The sequence below is a fragment of the Crinia signifera genome, chromosome 8, assembly GCF_055691185.1.
Source record: "Crinia signifera chromosome 8, ASM5569118v1, whole genome shotgun sequence".
In the NCBI taxonomy this organism is placed as follows: domain Eukaryota; kingdom Metazoa; phylum Chordata; class Amphibia; order Anura; family Myobatrachidae; genus Crinia; species Crinia signifera.
In genome coordinates, this window is record NC_139224.1 from 113,496,110 (window position 1) to 113,521,872 (window position 25,763).

The 25,763-nt window shown below is 44.7% G+C and overlaps 1 protein-coding gene across 1 annotated transcript in view; it reads left to right on the forward strand.

Moving 5' to 3' along the window:
- The first annotated feature begins 8,080 nt into the window (after positions 1-8,080).
- LOC146027272 (calcium-activated chloride channel regulator 1-like) overlaps positions 8,081-25,763 on the forward strand; it is a 36,066-nt gene continuing 18,383 nt past the window's right edge. Inside the window, exons 1-4 of the mRNA XM_083158212.1 lie at positions 8,081-8,170; positions 14,395-14,532; positions 20,006-20,156; positions 24,011-24,119. Of these exons, the coding sequence (XP_083014338.1) occupies positions 8,081-8,170; positions 14,395-14,532; positions 20,006-20,156; positions 24,011-24,119 (488 nt within the window). The remainder of the gene's footprint in view (positions 8,171-14,394; positions 14,533-20,005; positions 20,157-24,010; positions 24,120-25,763) is intronic.

Consider the following 25,763-nt stretch of genomic DNA (forward strand, 5'->3'; position numbering starts at 1 on the left):
ACAAAAGTAAGCGGTGTTTAAAAATGTACATTACATGCCAAATGAATGAGTAAAAAGTACACTTTAATGTGACTATACACAGACACAAGATAACATTTTAAATATGCTAAGGACTGCCACACAATAATAATCCATTAATCTGCACTGGATTGTATTGTTAAAAGTTCCAAATTCCAGGTAGCCAACAAATGATGTAACGCACTGGAGGTAAGAATCTGGACAAGGTTGCCAATCGATCCAAGATGGCAAAGTCCTCGCTTGAAACACGGCTTCAACATCCAGGTTGTGAAACATGATGGGATGGCACAGTAGCATTAAGTAGACAATGGGCAGGTAGGTAAAGGTGGCAGAGTGTCCTTTGGGAACGGTCTTGAGGTCATCCCAACGCGTTTCACTGCCCAAAACTTGCAGCTATTCTTATGGTGACTGTCTAGGGCAAAGTGTAAGATATTTATACCCTGCTCAATGAGCACACAATTGGTCAATTACAAACTCATTCACTTGTCTAATATAAATAATAAAACAAGACTATCATAGACAGATTAATTATAAATAATATAGCAATGATTGATAGATTAGATATATATATATATATATCTATCTATCAATAAATGATATAAACTATTTTAAATAAATACATTAAAAAGTGTAAATTCATTGTTTTACTCCCGCCTGCGCAACTCGGTGTCATGTGACATCCGATCCGCAAGTCTGTTGTCATAAATATATAATAAACTGGTAATACAGAATAAAGAAGCCAGTGGGTGAGGTGCAAGAGAAACCTATTTAATTTCACTGAGGGTGTAGGGGGTGTCGGTAGCTCAAGGACCTCGCTGGAAGTGACATATTACACATTCGCTGAACAGTAGAGGAATCGTGGTCGCAAAACTTGCGTTAATTGGACCGTGGAATTGCGTGGTAACTCGGGTGGAACACACATAGATGTGTGAAAAAAGCAGAGTTCCGGGAATTCTCTAGCGCTCCTTAATCCCTCTGCTGCAGTGGTTCTCAAATGGTGTTTCAATCTCAATAACACCCAAAATAGGTACAAATGTTAGCAAGTGGAATGGGAACCGGTCTGCAGCGCTGGACAATATAATTAAATTTACTGGAAATCCCAAAGAGAAGCAGTCCACTCTGTAGTTTCAAGGTAAAAAAAGTACTGAATGCTTTATTAAATAAAAAGTCACATAAAAGGAAGAAATTTTCCTTAAAAAATCACACAAAAACAGTCAAAGTATATAAAAAAGGATTCACTCTCTTCTTTGCATAGGAGAGAAAACAATTTAAAGGTAGCTCACCAGATTCTTGGAGACGCAAGTATCCCTGTATACTCCAGACTGCACTATAGATCCTTATGGTGGGTACACCTATCTGGGTGTATGGGGTGTTTCAGGGCTGGGAGGCCGTTCTGCCACTACGGTTACCTCTCTAGTCCTTATGGATTCCCCAGATCTCAGCTCCACCCGGACTCACGGTATTGCGCTTTGGGTTCTGGAAGCCGCACTGCCACTACGGTTATTCCTTCCTCCTTCTGCGCTCACCTGCAGATCTTTACTGTGTAGTGTATCTGGATGGGTACTTTCAGGACAAAGGAACCGTACTGCCACTTGGGTCCTAAGTCCTTACTCTTCCCCAAAAGGGATCCCCGGTGTCTGGTATAACACGGAATGGAGGGCCGCACTGCCACTGCGGTTTATTTCCCTTGCGTGGTTCCCCGTCCCGGGTCCCGTTTAAAGAGTGTCCAGCTTTGATGTAAAGTGCCGGCACACTCCTCCGCCTCTGCTGCCTGCGCTTGCAGCGTTTGGCGGGCACACAGGTCCAAAAGTTCTTAGTTGGATACTGTGTGATAATACAGGGGACTCTGGTCTGTTTGGAGTCTGGTCTTTTCTCCTTCTCTCCACAAGCAATTGACAAAGACCATAATTGGTAGAAACTAGTTGGTGAGCAGCTGGAGGATATTGCTCGTGGAGAGAAGGAGAAAGACCAGACTCCAAACAGACCAGAGTCCCCTGTATTATCACACAGTATCCAGCTAAGAACTTTTGGACCTGTGTGCCCGCCAAACGCTGCAAGCGCAGGCAGCAGAGGCGGAGGAGTGTGCCGGCACTTTACATTAAAGCTGGACACTCTTTAAACGGGACCCGGGACGGGGAACCACGCAAGGGAAATAAACCGCAGTGGCAGTGCGGCCCTCCATTCCGTGTTATACCAGACACCGGGGATCCCTTTTGGGGAAGAGTAAGGACTTAGGACCCAAGTGGCAGTACGGTTCCTTTGTCCTGAAAGTACCCATCCAGATACACTACACAGTAAAGATCTGCAGGTGAGCGCAGAAGGAGGAAGGAATAACCGTAGTGGCAGTGCGGCTTCCAGAACCCAAAGCGCAATACCGTGAGTCCGGGTGGAGCTGAGATCTGGGGAATCCATAAGGACTAGAGAGGTAACCGTAGTGGCAGAACGGCCTCCCAGCCCTGAAACACCCCATACACCCAGATAGGTGTACCCACCATAAGGACCTATAGTGCAGTCTGGAGTATACAGGGATACTTGCGTCTCCAAGAATCTGGTGAGCTACCATTAAATTGTTTTCTCTCCTATGCAAAGAAGAGAGTGAATCCTTTTTTATATACTTTTAGACTGTTTTTGTGTGATTTTTTTAAGGAAAATTTCTTCCTTTTATGTGACTTTTTATTTAATAAAGCATTCAGTACTTTTTTTACCTTGAAACTACGGAGTGGACTGCTTCTCTTTGGGATTTCCAGTAAATTTATTCATATTGTCCAGCGCTGCAGACCGGTTCCCAGTCCACTTGCTAACACATAGATGTGTATATTTATACAAAGTAGCGCACGCTTATCCACTCCAGTAGGTATTGGTTCGGCTCAAACTCATCCAGGTTGTGAAAGATGGAACGGCTCAGTAGGATGAAATACAATACAATGTCCAGAGTGTGTGTTTTACCTGCTTGTTGAAAATGGTTTGTCTCCCTGCTGTTTGGTAACCTGTCTACCCAAATCAGCACAATTTTATAAAGACAAGGAGGTTTGCCTGGCAATCTGGGAGGGAGGGGAGGAATCTGTGGCATTTAAGGCCTATGCAGATCATTTGTCTGTATGACCAATGCCAGACAGTGGCCTGTGACTTGGGAGGTAGGTCTCTTCTATTAACTACTCTGTGAAAGTCACTGTTTTTGTGGTCATCCAAAGGAAATGAAGGAAAAGGAGTTGAGAATCTGTGTGCTTGCTTACACTATAAAGCTACTTGACCACACTTGGTGAATCCCAAGAAGGGGATAAGGATTGTGTAGAGTAGAAATGAAAAGCTAGTAGAATTGTTTCAGTTATAATCAAATCCACAGGATTAAAAACCATGGAACCATGGATTACTAAAAAAATAAAATCATGCAAGGCACCAGTCTTCAAAATGGGGATGTGTTGCTCCATATTTGAAGGTGTGATGGGTCCAGGATCTGCGTCATGGGACTTCCTGGACCCTGGTGTCCAGATCCTATGGCCAGCCTGAGTAAGCTTCGGCCTATGCAGGCTGGCCGGTGCCTGTTATCAAGAATTGATGGTTGGGATGGTGATCATCAGATGCAGCACTCAAATTTTTGCTACTGCTAATAGGAGGCGTCTCTTACAGACCCGTTCTGCTGCATTAGAATTTTATTTAGATGGAATCGAACAGCCGCTTTCTTGGAGCTGCACAATTTCATATAAACACGAGGAAAAATGAAATTCTTAATGACTGTTTATTATAATATAGGTTATTTACAAGTGAGATCACCATCTAGTTTTAAAGTTGTATTTGCCTTTTTTGGCTTGTTTATACATTAGGGTCTCTTGTGACTGCAGTATGTATATACAGTACTCTGCAGTGCATACAGTATGTTTATATCCTGTCTCATTTTCTTTGGATTTATTGTGTCTGTGAGTTGCCACTGGGTCTGTCCATATTTTTAAAGTGGCAACCATTTACAGGGCAAAATCAGCTTCTTGTTTATTTTTTTTCCTTGTAACCTGTGGCTCTCTTGCTGCTGTGAAACTACAAGTCCAATTATGCATTGCACAGTTTTGCTATTATGGAATGCTAGAACTGTGGCACAGCATGCTCGGATGTGTAGTTTCCCAACATCTGGAGAGGAGCAGGTTGGTCAGGCCTGGTTTAGCGTATTGTACACTAGTTCTGGATCACTTAAGAGCATTATAGTTAGGTTGCCTCATGCTCGAGTTACCAGGTGTAAGTCTAAAGGGTACTCTTTACCTAGAAGGGCGCCCATCGCGGGCATCGCATGCCATTATAATGGCATGCGATGCGACCGATGCGATGCCCGCGATTTTACATAGAAATACATGTTAAAATGAAAATCGCGTCGGTCGCACCGCATGCGACCAAAAAATCGCATCCGATGCGATTACCGCGATTTCACATAGGGAACAATGTTAAATGGCCCAATTGACCCGATTTTACATAGGGAACAATGTTAAATGGCCCACAGAGGCCAAATAGCCACCCTCAAGTGTGAAGTGGCCCCCCCAATTGTTAACGCCACCCCACGATCAACGTCAACCCGAAGCGTGGCGAGCGGCGTCGGTACGCGTCCTACGACCTTTTCATACCCCCACTATCCACGTCGGCGTGGAGTTGAGAATAGAAAGTGTGGCGAGCCCAAAGCGTGGCGAGGGGACCCGGATACCTTCACAGGTATCCGGGTCCCCTCGCGGGCTTCACAGGTGTCCGCGTCCCCTCGCGGCGCGCGCTGCGCTCGCCACACTTTCTATTCTCAACTCCACGCCGAGGTGGATAGTGGGGGTATGAAAAGGTCGTAGGACGCGTACCGCCACCCCTCGCGGGCTCGCTGCGCTCGCCACGCTTCGGGTTGACGTTGATCGTGGGGTGGCGTTAACAATTGGGGGGGTTGAGGGTGGCTATTTGGCCTCTGTGGGCCATTTAACATTGTTCCCTATGTAAAATCGGGTCAATTGGGCCATTTAACATTGTTCCCTATGTGAAATCGCGGTAATTGCGTCGGTCGCATCGCATGCGATTTTTTTGGTCGCATGCGATGCGACCGACGCAATTTTTTACCTTGCGATGCCCAAGATCAAAATCGTGGACGCCGTTCTAGGTAAAGAGTACCGTCTAAAGTCCCAAAAGGAGCGCTGTCTAATTTAACCTGTTTCCTTGCCTGTTCACTCTTACAGAAAAACTGTAGCCACTTTTGATTTTTGGGTCTAGCTACAGTTCCTAGAATTCTTTCCTAAATGGTCTACTGTGGGTTGCAAAAGTCTTCAATCCCCTCAAAAGCAAACATTTGTCAGTGATCCTTATGCAGATTGTCCCATACTAAGTGTTTATTGTAATCCAGTAGACTCTTACTGTAAGTAACATTTTAATTTATCAGGGGGAAAAAAAAACAAAGGGTAGGAAATATTATGGCACTTCACTATGGGAAAGCTGCCCTACTTTACTTGTGGGTTAGATCCCCTGGACTCACGTAAAAGGCAAGAAAAAGAAGAGTAAAGTGTGATGGCGCTAAACACAATCGGTGAGATATATAAATAAGTTGTTTGACACCCCTGCCCTAGAGGATAAGTATTCAAACTCATGGCCCTCCAGCTGTTGTGAAACTACACGTCCCAGCATGCCCTGGCACAGATTTTATATAATGCATTGCTAAAACTGTGGCAGGGCATGCTGGGACGTTTAGTTCCACAACAGCTGGAGGGCCATAAGTTTGACACCACTGCTCTAGGGTCTGTATTTCTGTTTATGTATCGGCTTGTTGGAGGGTTCTTTTTTAAAGGAATGAGAACAAATGGTTATGTTTGACATGAAATCAAGGAAATCTCTCTAAAGCCCCATACAAAAGGGGGAGATATATTGCTCAGACATATATTACTAGCAATGTATGGCTGAGCAATATATTGCTCAGTTTCTCCTTTTCATCAGCGACCAGAGATGGTTGCTGATGAAAGGGAACCTCTGCCGGGGGAGCAGCAGAGGTGATCAGCTGGTCGCAGAAGCAAGCTCCTGTGACCAGCGATTAGCATGGAGCTGAAAACGGGAGTGCGCACCTGGTGATTTATCGCCGGGGCACACTCCCATCACTGGCAATATGGTCGCCTGCGACCAGATTTCCAGCGATTTCAGCCCCTATAGCCCCCGTGTGTACACAGCTTAAGTTAATTCAGTAAGGGTATCACAATCTGTTGCTTACCTCACTTACTATAAAAGCAAGTGAGTGAGAACACATCTGGGTTTCTTTCTAGGTATTTTTGTAGGGTCCTGCCTAACTTGCTTGGTTTTGCAAGGTATATAAAGGTATCTTTAGCTGGAATGATGATGGCGTACCAGTACTCACTGTAGTGCGCGTGCTGCTCCTCTCATAAATGTATCTTTCAATGACAGTGGTTAAAAATGGGATGTTGATTTAAAAAAAAAAATATATATATATATATATATATATATATATATATATATATAATTAAAATGAAAAAGGATCGCAGCAACCTGGGAGGGTTGGGTAGGTCCAAAAACCTGGTCTATCCGGCTGTGAATATTCCAGGGTTCTAAAAAAAATGTGGATCCTTCCTTACCTCCGGGGTTCTGTGATATTGGAGTCCCTTTTGGGTGGTAAAATTCCCTCAGCCAACGCGTTTCGAGAATGACTGTTCTCTTCATCAAGGCATACTGTAGCTATAGACTCCAATATAACAATTTTTGCAAGCTCTGTATGTTTGGGGTTAAAAGGCCAAAACAGACTACCTAAATGCCTCTCAACTATCTATGTGGGTGGTTCAGAGATGAATGCAATTAGCATTGCTGTAGCAGCAAACCTAAAAATGCTGATGGTGCAGGTGTTGTCTAAATATAGATGCCTCCTACAAGGGAAGGGGCAAGAAGGAGCTCCAGAGAAAGCAGCAAGCAGTGAGGTTTGGAGGACAGAGGAGGTCCCTGGCGCAGGACGTGGCTGTGGCCCCCAGGGATGTTGTGGCCTCTGGCGCAGGACAAGACAGCGGCATGAGGCGTTGCCCACCCCATTGGCCCTGAAGACTGCTGGCAGAGAAGGGTAAGAAGGAAGTGGATGGCCCCCCGGTAACATGGTACAGCTCCCCCCTCTTTTGCATCTCGGACAGTAGGATCCCCAGGCCACGATCACCCAGCGTGCCCTGCGAGGGAGCGGAGGTATGGTTCCTGCACCAGTGGACTCCAGCCCAGGGAGGGACCAAGCTCCAACTCTTGGCCTCACTAACTCTTTCTGACTACCACCGCCCCCCCTGATATATGCTACACAGAAGGACCTCTAGCATCTATCTGTTTGTGCAGTAGGACATCTAGCATCTGTGACCTCCAAGGCAGCAGCCATTTTTAAAGGGTCATTTCCAGCAGATTCCATACAGATGGCCAGACCCTTTGGAATCTGCAGAGGCCAGGTGCCTTCGCAGCGCCGGGTTCCCCAAGCCACTGCTTGGGCGGGCTGCGATGCCATTGTTACGCCACTGACATGGACTCCAATTAGGGTACTGCTGCGTTCGGCACACTTTACTGTTCCAAGTGCACATTGGTGGGAAAGTATGAAAAGGTGAAAAAACTAATGCTGACCTTTTCATGTGTCTACCATTACCATCTCGAACTTGTGCATGTGTTGACCTATTGACAATCATCTTAGACATTGTCCAGGTATCACCCGGATCCCCTTTTTAAGAAAGTGTTATTTGTAATACAGGCAAATCTGGTGATTTTCTGAATAAATTTGCAAACTGCTGTATGTCTGGGCTAATAGGCTCAAACACATTTCCTAGGACAAGTTAAACCTCCTTTCTTTATGTAACAATTAGATAAGTATGTCAAGAAAGACAAATTAGGAAATAAGGAATCTGCCTTCCAAAGAACAACTCCCAAACCGGTCTCAGAGACTGACACACCCTATTTTAATAATTCTAATGCTGTGATGGTATAAAGTCTTCCAAGCAGAGCAGTATTAAGGTTTCAAATGATGATGCAGCCAGCCATTTATCTCTTTAGTCTGTTTTTAATGCAGAATTTACAATGCAGCACTTTGACCGCATCTCGTATGCAGCTGAGAAACCACGGATATGAGAATGTACTTATTGCTCTTCACCAAGACATTCCAGAAAATCCAGAGCTAATCACAATTATAAAGGTAAGGCAATGCTTGTCAGACTTTGTATTGTAGGAATAATTGTTGCACATACAGTCTGTCAGTTGCTGTGTATGTATGAGTGTGAGTTGGACTTTATACCAAGTTTTGTGCATGCATTTATATCTTATCTTATCCAGATGTGTCAAAGCATGATGACAGATGAAGAGGAGAGAGGAAATACCAACCAATTATCTCCTAATTGGCATTTTACAGGCAGGAGCTGATTGGTTGGTACTTCATCTCCACTTTTTCTCTCTCTATGTTTGCATAAAGCACAATGCTCATATACAACTGGTCAGGGGCATTTTAAGAGAGGAGGAGGCCAGTGTGCTTCCTCTTCTGGCCAGGCCCCCTCCCCATCTAACACTTAGGGGAAAATTTACTAAGACCTGTATTCTACTTCACATGTGATGTTGCTATGGGCAACCAATCAGAATTTTATTTATTTAGCACCCTCTAGAACAGGCATGTCCAACCTGCGGCCCTCCAGCTGTTGTGAAACTACACATCCCAGCATGCCTTGCCATAGTTTTAGCATTCCCTATTAGCAATACCATGGTAAGGCATCCTGGGATGTGTAGTTTCACAACAGCTGCAGGTCCACAAGTTGGACATGCCTGCTCTAGAACATGGGTCTTCAAACTGTGGCCCTACAGATGTTGTGAAACTACATGTTCCAACATGCATTGCCACATTTTTTCCTATAAGAGCATGCCAAAACTGTCAGGGTATGCTGGGACATGTAGTTCCAAAACATCTGGAGGGCCACAGTTTGAAGACCCATGCTCTAGAACTGGGGTAGCCAACCCTAGTCCTCGAGAGCTACCAACAGTGCATGTTTTGCAGGTCTCCTCACAGAATCACAAGTGATCTAATTAGCTCCATCTGTGTATCTTTTAAAATGTGTCAGTGATTAATGAGTGCAGCTGTGCAGCAGATAGGTTGTCTGGAAAATGTGAACTGTTGGTAGCTCTCGAGGGCTTGGGTTGGCAACCACTGCTCTAGAAGATAGTAGACAGGATCTGGTTGGTTGCCCATAGCAAAATCACATGTGAAGTAGAATATAGTAAATTTCCCTCTTAGTCTTGAGCAGGAATATCCTGTTTTAATTACAAGCCACTTTTTTTTGTACAGTAAATGTGACTTTTTTTATTATTATTTCTCACAGTAAAAAAGCTATTCTACATGCACACATTGCAATATTCGCCAGAGGCTATTCAATTTGCCCAACACTTGGCACTTATACCTGGCCTCAGGCACGAGAAGCACACTCACAATAACAATTGGGATCTGGATACTTATCACAGAACTCTATGTGTGATCGCAATAAAACAGGACATTTTTCGCCTGGAAAAAAAAATGCGCTGTAATTGGATATAAATTGCTCTATCAGCCTGTTTTGGTTTTTTTGGGGGAGAAGAATGAGCAGGTCTAATTGAATACCCTCACAGAACACTGCAAGTTTCTGAGCTCTAATCACAAGTAAAATACACATTCTGCATTGTGTATCAGTTTATTTACAGAGACAAATTTAAACATAACTTTTGCCCCACTTTGTAGGGTTGGGTCTAAGTAGGTGTCTTGGTAAAGTGACAGGTATCTGACTAATGAACTGTATGCTGCATTTTATGATTCACATGTGTGAGCTTTAATTATTGAACATGTCATAACCTTGTTGAGGACTATTGTAAGGTTTATCCCAGTGGTTCTAAAACTCGGTCCTCAGGATCCCACACAGTTCACAGTTTTCCAGGTCACCTGACAGGTGCACTCATTACTGAATGACACATTTTAAAATATCCACAGGTGGAGCTAATTATTTCACTTGATTCTGCGAGGAGACCTGTAAAACATGCACTGTGTGGGGTCCTAAGGACCGACTTTGAGAACATGTGGTTTATTCTAATTAAATATTGATATTTTAATCCTATCTTATCTAATTGTGCGTCACTGTTCTAGTTTGCAGAAAATACAGTTGTCATACTTATTTAAATATAAGTGTGTGAGTGGGGTGGTGGAGAGGGAGGGTTTAACCTTACAGTTCTCCCTTATGTACAGTAGAACTGGAACAAAGTTTCCTCCATTGTAGTTAAAATAATAAAATCCTAAAAAAATTGGTCACAGATTCTGCATACATTGGCTAGTATGTGCATGTTGTCAGTCATAATGAGGCTTCGTACTCATTTCATTAGAAAGAGACGTGGTATGATAACGTTTCTTGGGTACTCTTTACCTAGAAGGGCGCCAGCGATTGAAATCGCGGGCGTCGGGAGTAAAAATCGCGGTGATCGCGGGCATCGCGGGTAAATCGGGATGGCCGCGATGACCGCGATCACCGCGATTTTCCCATAGGGAACAATGTTAAAACGGCAGATTGACTGCGATTTTACTGTTAAATGCCTCAATGGACCCGATTTGGGGACAAATAGGCCAAATTAACCCTTAAATGTCCCCCCAAATTTTTAACGCCACCCCACGATCCACGCCAACCCGAAGCGTGGCGAGCGCAGCGGTACGCGTCCTCCGACCTTTTCATGCCCTACTATCCACTAGGGCGTGGTGTGAGAATATAATAGTGTGGCGAGCGCAGCGAGCCACCGAGCCCGAAGCGTGGCGAGCGCAGCGGATTCCTTCACAGGTAGACGCGTCCCCTCGCGGGCTTCACAGGTGTCCGCGTCGCCACGGACACCTGTGAAGCCCGCGAGGGGACGCGCATAACTGTGAAGGTATCCGCGTCCCCTCGCGGGGCTCGCTGCGCTCGCCACGCTTCGGGCTCGGTGGCTCGCTGCGCTCGCCACACTATTATATTCTCACACCACGCCCTAGTGGATAGTAGGGCATGAAAAGGTCGGAGGACGCGTACCGCCGCCCCTCGCGGGCTCGCTGCGCTCGCCACGCTTCGGGTTGCCGTCAATCGTGGGGTGGCGTAAAAAATTTGGGGGGACATTTAAGGGTTAATGGGCTCTGTGGCCCATTTAACATTGATTCCTATGGCCAAATCGGGTGGATTGAGCCATTTAACAGTAAAATCGGGTCCATCGCGCCTTTTAACATTGATTCCTATGGGAAATCGGGAGCATCGCGTCGCGGGCATCGCGGGTACATTTATGGCCGGCCGCGACGCGACCGACACGATTTCCATGTTTAACATGGGTTTCAATGGGAAATCGCGGGCATCGCGTCGGTCGCGTCGCGGCCATACATAAATGTACCCGCGATGCCCGCGACGGGCGCCCTTCTAGGTAAAGAGTACCGTTTCTTGTTCTCCACATAAAATATACCCATGTTGTGAAAATGGCAGTTTCATTCACATATCTTTAGAAATATCAAATCCAATCCACACCCATTTATTAAATATGGAAATAACTAACTGCACAAAATGTTGTTGGCTGAAGTTATTAGGTTTATTTCATTTTCTAAGAGAAAGCATTATAGCAAATCAGCTATTACATTGTAAAAGCATTAACAGTCAGCTTTCAATCCAAAAAAAGCATGCTGCACATAACACATGCAGGGCTGTTATCTGTTACATGATCTACCCCATTCCAATAAATAATCAGGTTTGGTCTCTAAAGGCCCACACACACTGGGTGACTTTGAGCCGAAAGCAGTTCAATTTTGTCTTTCAGTCGCCCAGTGTATACAGGGCAGTGATGAGCGGTGATGTGCACTCCCACATCATCGCTGGCCGCTGCCGTTCATCTGCTGGTATTATAGATTTTTTTTATTTATTATTATTTATTTATAGATTATATCTTAAATGTATCCATCCAAGTCAAGTAACTTCTCCTGGACCAACTAAACAGAAATCTCAACATAATGCTTGGGACCACAAGCTTTTTGGATAAGATATTTGTTTGGATTTCCTAAAAAAAAATTTTTATACTTACTTGGTCCCCTGTCGGTGCCCCGTTGTCCCCTGATGGCATTCCCGGTCCCAAGGATGCATTGCACGAGTGCGCTGTTGATGTCACAGGCACACCCACGCAATGCATCCTTGGGACCGTGGATGCAGCTGAAGAGGATTCCAATGGCCAGCGTAGAAACCAGGGGACATTGGGGTCAGGTGCGTAGGGAGGGCGGAGCATGTGCTCCAGGCGCAGAGACATCAAAGGGTGCTGGAGCCATGCTGCCCGCTCCCCCGCCTGCTCACTCCCTACTCTGCCCGGCTGAGCTCAGCTGCCCTGTCCGCTATTAAGTCTCCCGTTGGACCGCTAGCTAATAGGCGCTTGCGGTCCAGCAGCCAATCAGAAGCAGCATTGATGGCTGCTGGACCACAAGCGCCTATTGGCTAGCTCTACAGCGGAACACTTAAGTGAAAATAGCTGCTGACAGGGGGGCAGCTCAGACGGGCAGTGCGGGGAGGGGGCAATATTAGTCCTCCTTGGCAACAAGAAAGATTAGCCCCCCTTGGCAACAAGAAAGATTAGCCCCCCTTGGCAAGTAGCAAGATTAGTCCCCCTTGGCAAGTAGCAAGATTAGTCCCCCTTGGCAAGTAGCAAGATTAGTCCCCCTTGGCAACGAGCAAGATTAGTCCCCATTGGCAATGAGCAATATTAGTCCCCCTTGGCAACAAGAAATATTAGTCCCCCTTGGCAACAAGCTATTTCAGTGCCCCTTGGCAACAAGCTATTTCAGTCCCCTTTGGCATTGAGCATGATCACCCTTGGCATCAATCATAAAGCCCCTGGCATCGAGCATGAAGTTCCTAGCAATGAGCATGTAGGTAAGTAGCACTTATGTGTCAGATGTGTAATGGGCATTACGCTTTGTTATATAGTATGTAATGGGCATTACGCTTTGTTATATAGTATGTAATGGGCAGCATGGTTTGTTATATAGTACGTAATGGGCATCATGTGTGGTCTTTTGTGTAATTGGCATTATGGCATGTGGCTTTATGTGTAAAGGGTATTACAAAGTTCGCTAAAATGTGCAATGGGCATTGCGGTGTGTGGTATAATGTTAGGCAGTGCTCCATTTTTGCTGTGCAAGAGCCCCGCCTACTACAAATCAGGAGAGGGGGGGGGGCACGAAACATGCCCTTGCTCCAGGCACCGTGGCACCTAGCTACACCATTGATCGGGGCACCAGCAGATGACCAGGTAAGTATGAAAAGAAAAATAGGTACTTGTTTCCTAGCACGGCGCCCATCAGGTCCCATCGCATACCTTAACTTAAGGGATGCGATGGGACCCGACCGACCCAATTTTGGGCTTTTTTTGAGGTTTCCAGACAAATGTAAAATTGGGTCCATCGCATGCCATTATAAAGGCATGCGATACGACCGAAGCGACCGACCCGATTTTACATTGTAAGCATTGTATGTAATGTTAAATTCCTATGTAAAATCAGGTCCATTGTATGCCATTATAATGGCATACAATGCGACCAATGCGATGGACCCGATTTTACATAGGAACCAATGTCAAATGGCCCCTCATACCCAATTTTTGATTGTATACCCACCCTGATGGGTAATTTCTATGTCAAATGCCCCCCCCCCCCCCCATTGTTAACGCCACCCCACTATGAACGCCAACCCAAAGCGTGGCGAGCGCAGCGGCGGTACGCGTCCTCTGACCTTTTCATAACCCCACTATCCACGTTGGAGTGGAGTTGATTTTATATAGTGTGGTGAGCGTAGCAAGCCACCGAGCCCGAAGCGTGGCGAGCGGACGTGTAATACCTGTGAAGTAATGCTGCGCTCACCATGCTTTGGTCTCGGTGGCTCGCTGCGCTCGCCACACTATATAAAATCAACTCCACGCCGACATGGATAGTGGGGGTATGAAAAAGGTCAGAGGACGCGTACCGCCGCCCCTAACGGGGTCGCTGCGCTTGCCACACTTCGGGTTCGCGTTGATCGTGGCGTGCCGTTAACAATGGGGGGGCATACAATGAAAAATGGGGTCTGGGGGGCATTTAACATTGGTTCCAATGTAAAAAATCGGGTCGATCGCATCGCATGCAATTTGGTTGCATGCGATGTGATTGGTCCGATTTTTGCAACCCGATTGCATACAATTAAAATCGGTGGTGCCGTGCTAGGAAACAAGTACCGAAAAATATTCTGAAATCCAAGAAAATATCCTCTCCAAAATGCTCGTGGTCCCCGAGCATTTCGGATAAAGGATACTCAACCAGTATCTTACTTTTTCTAAATAATATATTTATTTTGGTAATTTGATTTTTTTTTTTATGTTTTCTATTTTGGTTTTTAGGATATGATTACTGAAGCATCATTATACCTGTTTAATGCCACCAAGAGAAGGTTCTTTTACAGAGAGGTGAAGATTATAATACCTAGCAAATGGCAGTCATTCAATTTACTGAGATCAAATTACGAAATGCATGAAAAGGTATTAATTGTAATGTATATATGTCTCTCTCTCTCTCTCTCTCTCTCTCTCTCTCTCTCTCTCTCTCTCTCTGTTTCAAGAGATAAAGTGGAGAATCTATATAATAAGTTGAAGAGTCTGTGTGCGTGTGTGTGTGTGTGTGTGTGTGTGTGCGTGTCCGTCGCATTGCGGACACACCGTGGAACTCAGAGACACCAAATTTGGCAACAAGATACCTCTGGACCCGGTGGTGTGCACCTCGAAGCCGTTTTTGGGAAATTTCACTTAGAAAATTCTAACACATTCTAACATTATGGTGAAGGCTTTAAACAATTAGGAAATAATTGAGGATATACATAGACCACACATAACACACACACACGTACACATTGTACACACACACACACACACACACACACTACACCACATACGCACACATAGCACACAACACACACATTTATACGTAGAGCACCTCACACACTTAAGCTGTGTACACACGGGGGAGATAGGGGCTGAAATCGCTGGAAACACACCGCATGCAGTACAATACAAATCCATACACACTACAACACAAACCCAAAAACAGTACAACAAACACACAACTCCTGGCTTCAATCAATTCTATGGAGACAGACCACGATAAAATGGGCGCCCCATAAAGCAGACCGTTCTCTGAAACTGCGGTATGGGGGCGGCCATTTTATCGTGGTCCGTCTTCATATAATTATTAATTGAAGCCAGGAGGGGAGCCGGGACGCGCAGACAGGTAAGCCTGCGGCGATGGGGTGGGGGGGGGGGGGCGCCCCCCCATTAACGGCGGGGGGGCTCCCAAACCAAGCTACGCCACTGAGAACACACACACTTAATTGCCAGGATATGCACAACACACACCCACATTCACCACACACACCCAAAAAACAGTACAACACACACAAAACACACATTTAAACTTTGCACAGATACACAAAGACACAACACACACAAACTGTATATACATAGCACACCTCACACACTTACGCATTGGACAGATACATACAATATAACACACAAAAACACATACATTACAACACACACACAAAAACAGTACAACACACACAAACACACAGAACACATAAAAAATAATTTGCCGTTTATTTAACAGTCTGTACCGGCAAATAAAAACTGTACCTAATGTACCTATTTTACTTTGTTCCCCATATCCGTCTCTCCAGTCCTCCAGTTGCATTGAGAAATCTTTGTCCTGGCCAATGCACCCATTGATCAATAGAAAGTGGGTACACTGCACGGTACTTATGTATTATCTGGGCTGCCGCTTTTTTGATTGTATGCCTTAACTTAAGGCATACAATCAGATGCGATGCGATGCGATATCGCATCGCATACCACCATATCGCATGCGATGCGATGCGATGACCCGATTTTTCCATAGGATTCAATGTTAAAATGGACTGTGTCCATTTTAACATGGAATTCAATGGGAAAAAAGGGGTCCTTTTCATACCCCTACTATCCAAGTGGGCATGGAGTTGGATATAAACCTGTGGCCAGCGGACGGTATTCTGTGTACGCTCGCCACGCTTCGGGCTCGGTGGCTCGCTATGCTCGCCACAGGTTTATATCCAACTCCATGCCCACTTGGATAGTAGGGGTATGAAAAGGACCCCTTTTCCCATTGAATTCCATGTTAAAATGGACTCAGTCCATTTTAACATTGAATCCTATGGAAAAATCGGGTCCATCGCATCGCATGCGATATGGTCGGATGCGATGCGATGGACCCGATTTCAAAATCGGCAGCCCAGTTAGTACATAAGTACCCACTGCACTCACCCTGTTAGTCAGTTGGATATCAGGCACTGCTCTGCCTTAAGGGTTTCCCAGACTCTTTTGGTTCATAGATAATGTTTGGTCGATGGGCATGAGCGCTGCATGAATTTGTTTGAATGTTATGAGTGTAAGAAGTTGAAGAATAAGACTGAGATGAAGATTTGTCATGTTATAATGTACAATTTACTCAATAAATCGTGAAAAAAATATGTGTACATAGAAGTACAATCAAGAAATGAAAGTAGGATTAAAAAATAAATTATGATTCAAACTGATAATTGTTTGGATGGCGGTGGGTTACGAAACAAATCTATAGGTGGAGGGGGTATGGATATTGTGGGCATAATTGGTGTTTGGTACACCTACAGGGGGTACCCAGATAATGAGAAATTTTCACTACAGTGTCACCGTAGGGGGATTTCCAATTGGGGTTCAGGTGGTATTTTAGGGACCCCTTTACAATCCCGTTGGTCTCTTCTCCTGGAGCCTATGGTCTCCCTCAGTGATTGACTATCATTAAGGGAGGCCGTAAGCTCAAGGAGAAGAGACCTACAGGATTGTACAGGGTCCCTAAAAGACCACCTGGACCCCAATTGGGAATCCCCCTATGGTGACAATGTGACCGTGACACTGTAGTGAACATCCCATCAATTGAGGGCACCATGTAGGTGTAACAAACACCAATTATGCCCACAATATCCATACCCCCACCTATAGATTTGTTTCACAACCCACCCCATCCAAACAATTATCAGTTTGAATCAGAACTTATTTTTTAATCCTACTTTCATTTCTTGATTGTACTTCTATGTACACTTACATTTTTTGCACGATTTATTGAGTAAATTGTACACTTTGTAACATGGCAAATCTTTTTCTCAGTCTTATTCTTCAACTTCTTACACTCAAACCTTATCAATGCACCCATTGATAATTGTGATGGCTGGATCAGTGGATTGGCTCGGCGGGTGTAGGGAAGAATTTGGCCCATTGCACCCATTCCCAGTGGGGCATTACAGTGGTGCGGGTAGCGTGCGTCGCGTCATGACATCATGTGGCCAGGCCCGTGGACCTGCTCCCACACTCAGGGGCTGCCCCACTGTTTGGTAGAGATGCCCGGTGCATGTACTTTACAGATCCCCAGACCTCAGAGACTGCTGCAGGTTCGGTGAGGGGAGTGGCAGTGGCAGGGAGCAGTGAATTTTTAATTAATTATGGCGGGGTAAGTAACGCCCACCCCGGTCCCTTTGCACTCAGCGCCTGTAATTACACACCCTAGAAACTGTACAATTTGAAAGTATAAAAATGGAGGTGTGGCCACGTCCCTTTCTGATTTGATACCGATTTCTGACCCTCAGATGTTGGAGGATATGTCATACAGTAGGTGCTAAATCTCAGGAGTGGATGTGGAATTCATCAACACATACAAGTTATCAACTCAGGAGCATTGTGTTTCAAACAACAACACAACACCTGATTTCATTGCCGTCATTGAGTATCAATGCAAACACATTCTAACATTATGGTGGAATCTATAACAAATTACAATCTTAGGTCTTTGGCACAGCATATTGTAAGATGACATTTTTCAGCAATTTTGGAAATAAAGAAACCCCAAGGGTTTCCCGGGCAACGCCGGGCGGGTCAGCTAGTGATAAATAATAGCTACTGTACAAGCTGATTGGTTGCTATATTAAGGTTTGATACATCTCATGATCTCACATTCTATTGTCTCTGGTAATCGTATGTCTCGACTCCGGCAAACTAGTCCTGTTAGTGCTATAACTGGCAATACATTACTACATCTGTCCATTTATGGGAGCAAATGACAATCAGCACTTTGCTCCCAAACTCTAAAAAACATGAAATGGGTAAGCAACCAGAGAGGGTAGTGGCACTAAGATGCCAGACAGAGAGAGGGAGAGACAGATGCTGAGCAGAAAGGTGGGGGCAGATGCTGGGAAGAAAAACTGGAGGGAGAGATAATGTGTTGAGATGGGGTGAGAAAGAAGGGAAACTGATGCTGGACAGAAAGAGTTTGGAACAAATGCAGGGCAGAGAGAGGGGGGAACAGATGCTGAGCAGAGAGGGGGGCAGATGTTGGACAGATGCTAGGCAGAGAGATGGCCAGTCAGAAGCTGGGCACAGGGAAAGAAAGGGACATCTTCTGGGCAGAGAGGGGGGAGCAGATACTGGGCAGAGAATAGGATGCTGGGCAGAGAGAGGGAGACAGCTGTGTAGAAAGAGAGAGAGGGGGTCAGATGCTGGGCAGAGAGGGATGGAAAAGATGCAGGGCACATGGGGGGGGGGGGGGGGGGGGCAGGTAATGTGCTCAATAAGTGTTCAAGGGGTCAGATGAGCATGTGACAAGCTCCTCTAAACAGAGGCTTTTTTTAATCAGCATGTGCCGAGTTCCAATCACACCAAAGGAGGCAGGCCAATGGTAATTCAATGCCTGGGCAGCTTCACGGGCTGCAGGATGCCTGCTCAGAGTGTCTTTTGGATGCTTTGGACAGCTCTTCAGTAGCACTACTGGCTGCAGGGTGCTATTCGCAGCACCCTGCACACCACATGCAACTGACATGTGGCAGAAATGGTGTTGTTCCCAGGTGTTGCTCTACAATCTCAACACTTGAATACCCCTGGTTTGTGCAGCTTAGAAAATGACCACTTTGTAATATAGCACTGTGGGCCAGATGTATCAAGCTTTAAAAGGTGATAAAGTGGAGAGTTATAAACAACCAGCATATCAGCCCAGCGTGTAACATGGCAGGTAGGAGCTGATTGGCTGGCTGTTTATCACTCTCCATTTTATCACTTTTTGAAGCTTGATACATCTGGCCCTAAGAGTGTCTTTTGGTATGGAAGGGATAAGACTATCAAAGAACTCAGGGGTAGATGTATGAAGCAGTGATAAGGGAGGAGAAGTGATAAAGTTCTGGTACTTTATCACCGGCCAATCAGCTCCTAACTTAAACCCAACCTGTGACTTAACATGTAGCATGGTAATAAAGTACCAGGCACTTTATAACTTCTCCTCCCTTATCACTGCTTCATACATCTACCCCTAAGAGTGATACAGTGAAGAATGATAAACCACCAACCAATCACCTCCTAAAAGTCATTTAAATACAGCCTATAACATGACAGCTAGGAGCTGATTGGTTGGTACTTTAAATATCTTCACTTTATCACTCTCAAGGCTAAGAACATCTACCCCAGAGTTCCAGTGAATGGGTGAAGCATGGGAGAAATTAGATTTGTAGCTGGAGATAAAGTATCAGCCAATCAGCTCCTAAGTGCCATGTTACATGCTGTGTTTGGCAGGAGCTTGATTGGCTGGTAGTATATCTCTGACCACTTTATCTCTCTCCATGTCTTAGTAAATAGACCCCAGCTAATGAGATAAAAATATCAAACTTGAGTTGAATATAAGAAAAAAACTCCTTTTAGTTCTGTGTGTTTCTGGTGTTGGTTTGTCCTTAGGACTTGCAATGGGAGCCTGTTAAATTTCCAACATGTTGTTTAAGATGAGAATAAGCTCCAGTCCATATTAATGTGTACAAGTATTTTGAGAGACAAGAAGCCTTGTGTAGAATAATCCACGTTTAAGTTTTACTTACAATATAAGTAATGTCAGTTCTGTTTTTTTTGTCTGTGTCTTTAGGCCAATGTAATTATTAGCAGCCCAAATGTAAATTATAGAAATGATCCTTACACATTGCACTATAGAGGATGTGGAAATAGTGGAGAATACATACATTTTACTCCTGATTTTTTAACTGATGATCGTCTTCTTCCAGTTTACGGACCACATGGTAAGAATCAGAGCTTTAAAAGAAAATCATATTGTGTGATCACAATGTATTCTTTCGCACAGTGTGTTTCATCAGATGTAACTAAAACACAGCTACTGTAACCATTGAATAGCTGAAACGCATTTAATGGGTTATTGCCTAATCTAGGACTCTGGATTAAAATGACATGATCTAGTGCGTTATTGTATTAGATTCTGCTGTGGTTATTACTAATGCATCTGCATTTTGAGACACAGTAAAAAAGGATGAGAATATTCGTTTTTTACTTGGAAAAACAGAACTGTGATATCTTTTTTAGTAATTGTGGAAGACTGTTGTAATATCTCTGACATGCTTAGTGGGAGCCTGTAACCCCATTTTTACCCACCTAATGGCTTCTACTAATGGTGGCATGACAGCTGAAAAGGGGACCCATCACAGGTTAACTATGGCAGGATGGGGATGGAGGCCAGGACGTTAATAGAACCATCACGAGATGGTTCGAAATCTACTAGTAGAGTGTAATATTTTTAAAAAATCAATAATTTGAACTGTGAAGACTACTGAGTGTCAGCATTTTCATTTCATGGCACCACTAGGTTTAAAGGTTTTTTATTTATTCATTTGGAAAATAAATGTTAAACTAAAAAAAATTGTGCCTCCTTAGGGGCAGTTATGTGGTGATGTGCAGTTGTGCTTTTGATTGTTCACATGTTTTATGAATAGCAGCCACCAGCAATGCCTACCACTTTGGCCATAAATAATTTGGGGCCTAATTTGGCATCATTAGTAGATTTAATAGTGCAATGGTGTTTTTTTCTACAGAGGGCATGTGCATGTGTCATTTGTCAGTGTCCTCATTGTATTTTGTTCTACCACTGGTATGGACACTGGGTGCCACCATAACACCTGCAGTCAGCTGGCTGTAGATCCTCCAACCACAGTCCACACAGTAGTGGCGTCACTAGGGTTGGTGTCACCCGGTGTAGTAACTCATGGTGTCACCCCCCCCCCCCCCCCCCACACACACAATTTTTTTTTAAATAAACAAAATTGGGGGCGTGGCTTATCAGCAGGGGGCGTGGTCTTACCGTGATTGTACTGTGTGCTTGCAGATTGAGTCAGCGCACCTATTCCAATCTTCCAGTATTATAGCAGTGCTGTATAAATTGATTGATAGATCAGTCCCTGCATTTTTACAGGCTACTTAAATCATTAAACACTGTTTATCTGTAATGCCAATTACACATTATGCCGCACACAGTGATGCCAATTACACAATAAGCCGCACACCGTGATGCCCATTACACCGCACACCATGATGCCCATTACGCTGCACACTGTAATGTCAATTACACAATACGCCGCTCACCGTGATGCCCATTATACTACACCCCATGATGCCCATAATTATGCCATACACCGTGATGGCAATGACACAATACGCTGCACACCGTGATGCCCATTACACCGCACACCATGATGCCCATTACGCTGCACACAATAATGTCAATTACACAATGCGCCGCACACCGTGATGCCCATTACACTGCACACCATGATGCCCATAATTACGCCACACACCGTGATGCCAATTACACAAAACGCCACACACCCTGATGCCCATTACACCATACACCGTGATGCCAATTACACAATACGCCGCACACTGTGATGCCCATTACACCACGATGCCCATTACGCCGTGATGCCAATTACACTGCGCACCATGATGCCCATTACAACACACCGTGATGCCCATTACACTGCACACCATGATGCCAATTATGGGGGCCTTGGGCCTAGCGCCCGGCTGTGGTGCCACGGGCCTAGTGCCCGGCTAATTGGCGCCACGGGCCTAATGCCCGACCTAGTGGGGCCACAGGGGAGTCCTTGGGCCAGGAGGACCCAACCAAATAAACAAAGGGCCAGGAGTGCCCAACAATTATATGCCCCCGGGCCAAGAGGGCCCGACTAGAATGCCCACAGGCCGGAGGGGCCTGAAAGTACCCACGGGCCTAGTGCCTGACACCCGGTGGTCTAGGGTAGGGGTAGGTGGCTCAAGGGCCGCCTACCTGGGGTTGGGAGAGGCCGCAGGGGGGAGCTTTGTCAGCTCTTCTGCTTTCCACCCCTGCTGGCCTCTCCGGTGATGGCCGCCATCTTCTTTCTTCTGCCGCTGGCCTGTCCTGGCCAGCGGCGGCGCCGCTTCCTTTCTTCCTCCAGGAGGCGCCGGAGATCTTCTGGCTTGATCCCGGCGTCTTCTGGCCTCTTCAGCGGCCGCCGGAGTTCTTCACTCCGTCGCCGCCGTCCTCTTCCTCCAGCAATCTTCAGCCGGGGCGCTCCGCCAGCGTGGGTGCTTCCTCCTTTGCCTCCCGGCGGCGCCTGACATCAGACGCCGGAGGCGGGGCAGAGTACGGCGCGGCGAGTGCTGATTGGCTCACCGCGGCCGTTTCCTATTGGCTCGCCATTCGGGAGCCGTGATTGGCTCCCAAATGGCGCCAGTGTTTAAACGCCGTGGGTGGCGTTTTCCATTGGCGGCCATAAATGCGCCAATTTCTAATCGCCGCCTCTCTCCTCCGCAGCGTCGCTCCCCGCTCGGACGGTCAGCGCTGGGATCGGTTCTTTGAGAATCAACAGCATGTGTGACTACATGCCTCTGTCTTGAGTTCACATAAAGCCAGTCCTCTCACTTCTGCAGGAACTACTTAAAGCCTCCCCTTTATCCACCAAGCTCCAAGCTCCAATCACTGGATCCCTAGTGTCACTACTGGGAACGCCAAGGACCCCAGTCCTGATAATTAGATTTTAAACAAAACTGTCCAAGTGGTGTAGCAGCTCCACCTATTCGGTAGCTGCTTCAGCGATACATTGGTGTCCTCTGGATCTGGCAATGATCTGATCCAGCAGTCTCACCCTAGCTTTACCGCTAGTGCCTGTCCCTCCTTTCCTACAGTCAAAATGTGTGTACACAAAGTGCAATTCTGGTTCATGGACGATTTTGACTATACAATTTTGACTATGTTCACTTACAGTTTTGACTGTGATATTTGGCCTATGGCCAAAAACACTGTACACATAACTATAGTCAAAATTTGCCTGCCTGCATAATCTTGTGATACTGACCTCATGGGGCTGTGCATCAGTACGATATGCATGGCTAACTTATTATACGATTTTGATTATCTAGTCAAAATCATAAGCCAAAAGTGCGCTTAACAGCTTAACCCTAATTGTGTTATCAACATTATAGTTCTTGACATTTTGAATGTTGTCATACTATGTTTTAGAATTGCACATTATGGATAGATTATTACTTTCCATAATTGTTATGTTCTGTAGCAAGGCATGTAAATGTCTCATTCTCCTCTCCACTTGCACATCAGTGGGTGTGACTGGGCAGCAATGTGGCGTTCACAGTAGGCAGCGGTTCAGAATTAACAGCGTATTGTGTTCTGATTGATTTCTGATGGGTCTCTTGCACCAAGTATAAGGCTGGTGAAAATGTTCGCTGATAGTAATGACAATTACTTTCACAAACCAGAACTCCCATCATCCTGATTTCAGCAGGACAATTCTGCTTTTTGAGCACTGTTTCTGTCACACCTGTTGCCTTGGGAAGGTGGAGGGGAGACACTCTGGCATTGCTGTTCTGCATAGCATGTACGTGGGGTCCATTTGGTACTGGGGCATGGCCTAGCGGACACAACACCACACCCCTTCTCACAGGCTCCCGCTGTGAAGTTTTATAATGCTGGGCCATATCATCACAACTAGATTTTCTGATTAATTTCCGAGCTTGCAATGCCACCAAATAGTTTTCATCTGTTTTTTTCAATTTCATTTTTTTTTTCTTGACTTTATTTTCTATTTTTCAGGAAGAGTATTTGTCCATGAATGGGCCCACTATCGATGGGGTGTGTTTGATGAATACAATTATGACAAACCCTTTTTTGTTTCAAATGAAAACAAAATTAAAGCAACAAAGTAAGTAATTCAGTTTTAAAAATAATTACTATATGAACTAACTGAACATTATGACAGCATTTGCCTCACATTCTGCACATTATATACATTACCACACCTCTACTATTAAAATACACATTGACAAAATCTATGACACCCTGTAATACAGTATATGAGAAATTGTGACTCAGGTTGTGCATTAAAGTCCATCTGTACACTTCAGCAATAGGTGTGAATTAATTATTTATTTATTTATTACATATATATATATATATATATATATATATATATATATATATAATCTTTTGTGTTGTTCGGCACTCCGGACGATGTAGTCACTTACCGCGGTGCCCTTAATGTCGTTTGATACAGGGTGCAATCCCCGTCCTGGGATCAGGCACAGGGGAAGGAAAACGGCACTCGCGGATTTTTGTAATTATATTTTATAAATTTATGGTGACATCAGATACAGCATACCGACGTTTCAAGGCTTGTCAGCCTTTTCTTCAGGATGCGCTGTAAAGTGCATATAGTGCTAGTGCAGTGGCACTATATGCACTTTACAGCGCATCCTGAAGAAAAGGCTGACAAGCCTTGAAACGTCGGTATGCTGTATCTGATGTCACCATAAATTTATAAAATATAATTACAAAAATCCGCGAGTGCCGTTTTCCTTCCCCTGTGCCTGATCCCAGGACGGGGATTGCACCCTATATATATATATATATATATATATATATATATATATATATATATATATATATATATATATATATGTGTAGCACAGCAAATTCCATTATACTTTAAAAATGGAAATAGTGATCGGGTATACGCCGAATGAATTAGCATGACTTGTGAAAAGTAGCTGCATAAGAGATTTGCCTTCAGATCCATTTACAGCCACTCACCACTGAATGATTTTCCCAGTGTGTGAAATCTGTGTGAAGCCCTAGACTAAAGGTGCATACACACTGTACAATTTTTTTAATTCTTTTTTCTTTCCTTTTTTTGTGTATAATTATACTAATTCCTGGGCAGCACCTCCCTATATACCAAAACCTGAATTAATGGTAATATAACTAATAGGGATTTCTGACAGCCACATTAAAGACTGTGTGGGTTAAATCTTTTGTGCGAAAGATGTTGATAAAAGATATTGACAAAAGACGAAAGATGAAAGATCTAGCTACAGTTTATAGGCTCTTTTTGTAAGATATCCAAATTGGGCTGCTTGCACAGTTGAAGAACAAACTTGTTGAACAACTGGCGGGTATGTGCATCATCATTTGTAGTTCGTCGCAAACACACTGAAATAAATTTTGACCAATTTTGTTCAGAATGCCCGAAAGGAACTTTCTGATGTATGGTCACCTTTAAGGTGACTTACATCAGAAAGATCTGCTTACAATCATGGTTATGTCTAACTTTCCCTTCAACTTCCGGCAGTCCCTGGTGGTTTTAACACTTAGCACTATTTTTATTCTCTCACTAACACTATTTCTTTAATATTTTAATTACACTTCATTTTTTTTTCTCTTACTTTCTATATATAGCTTTGGATTGCTATCACTAATATTTATTAACACTAGTATTTTCACTGGTGTACTGCTCTGGGATTTCTGGCTTATGCTGTTTTTTTGGGGTGCCGCACCCTGGTATATCGCC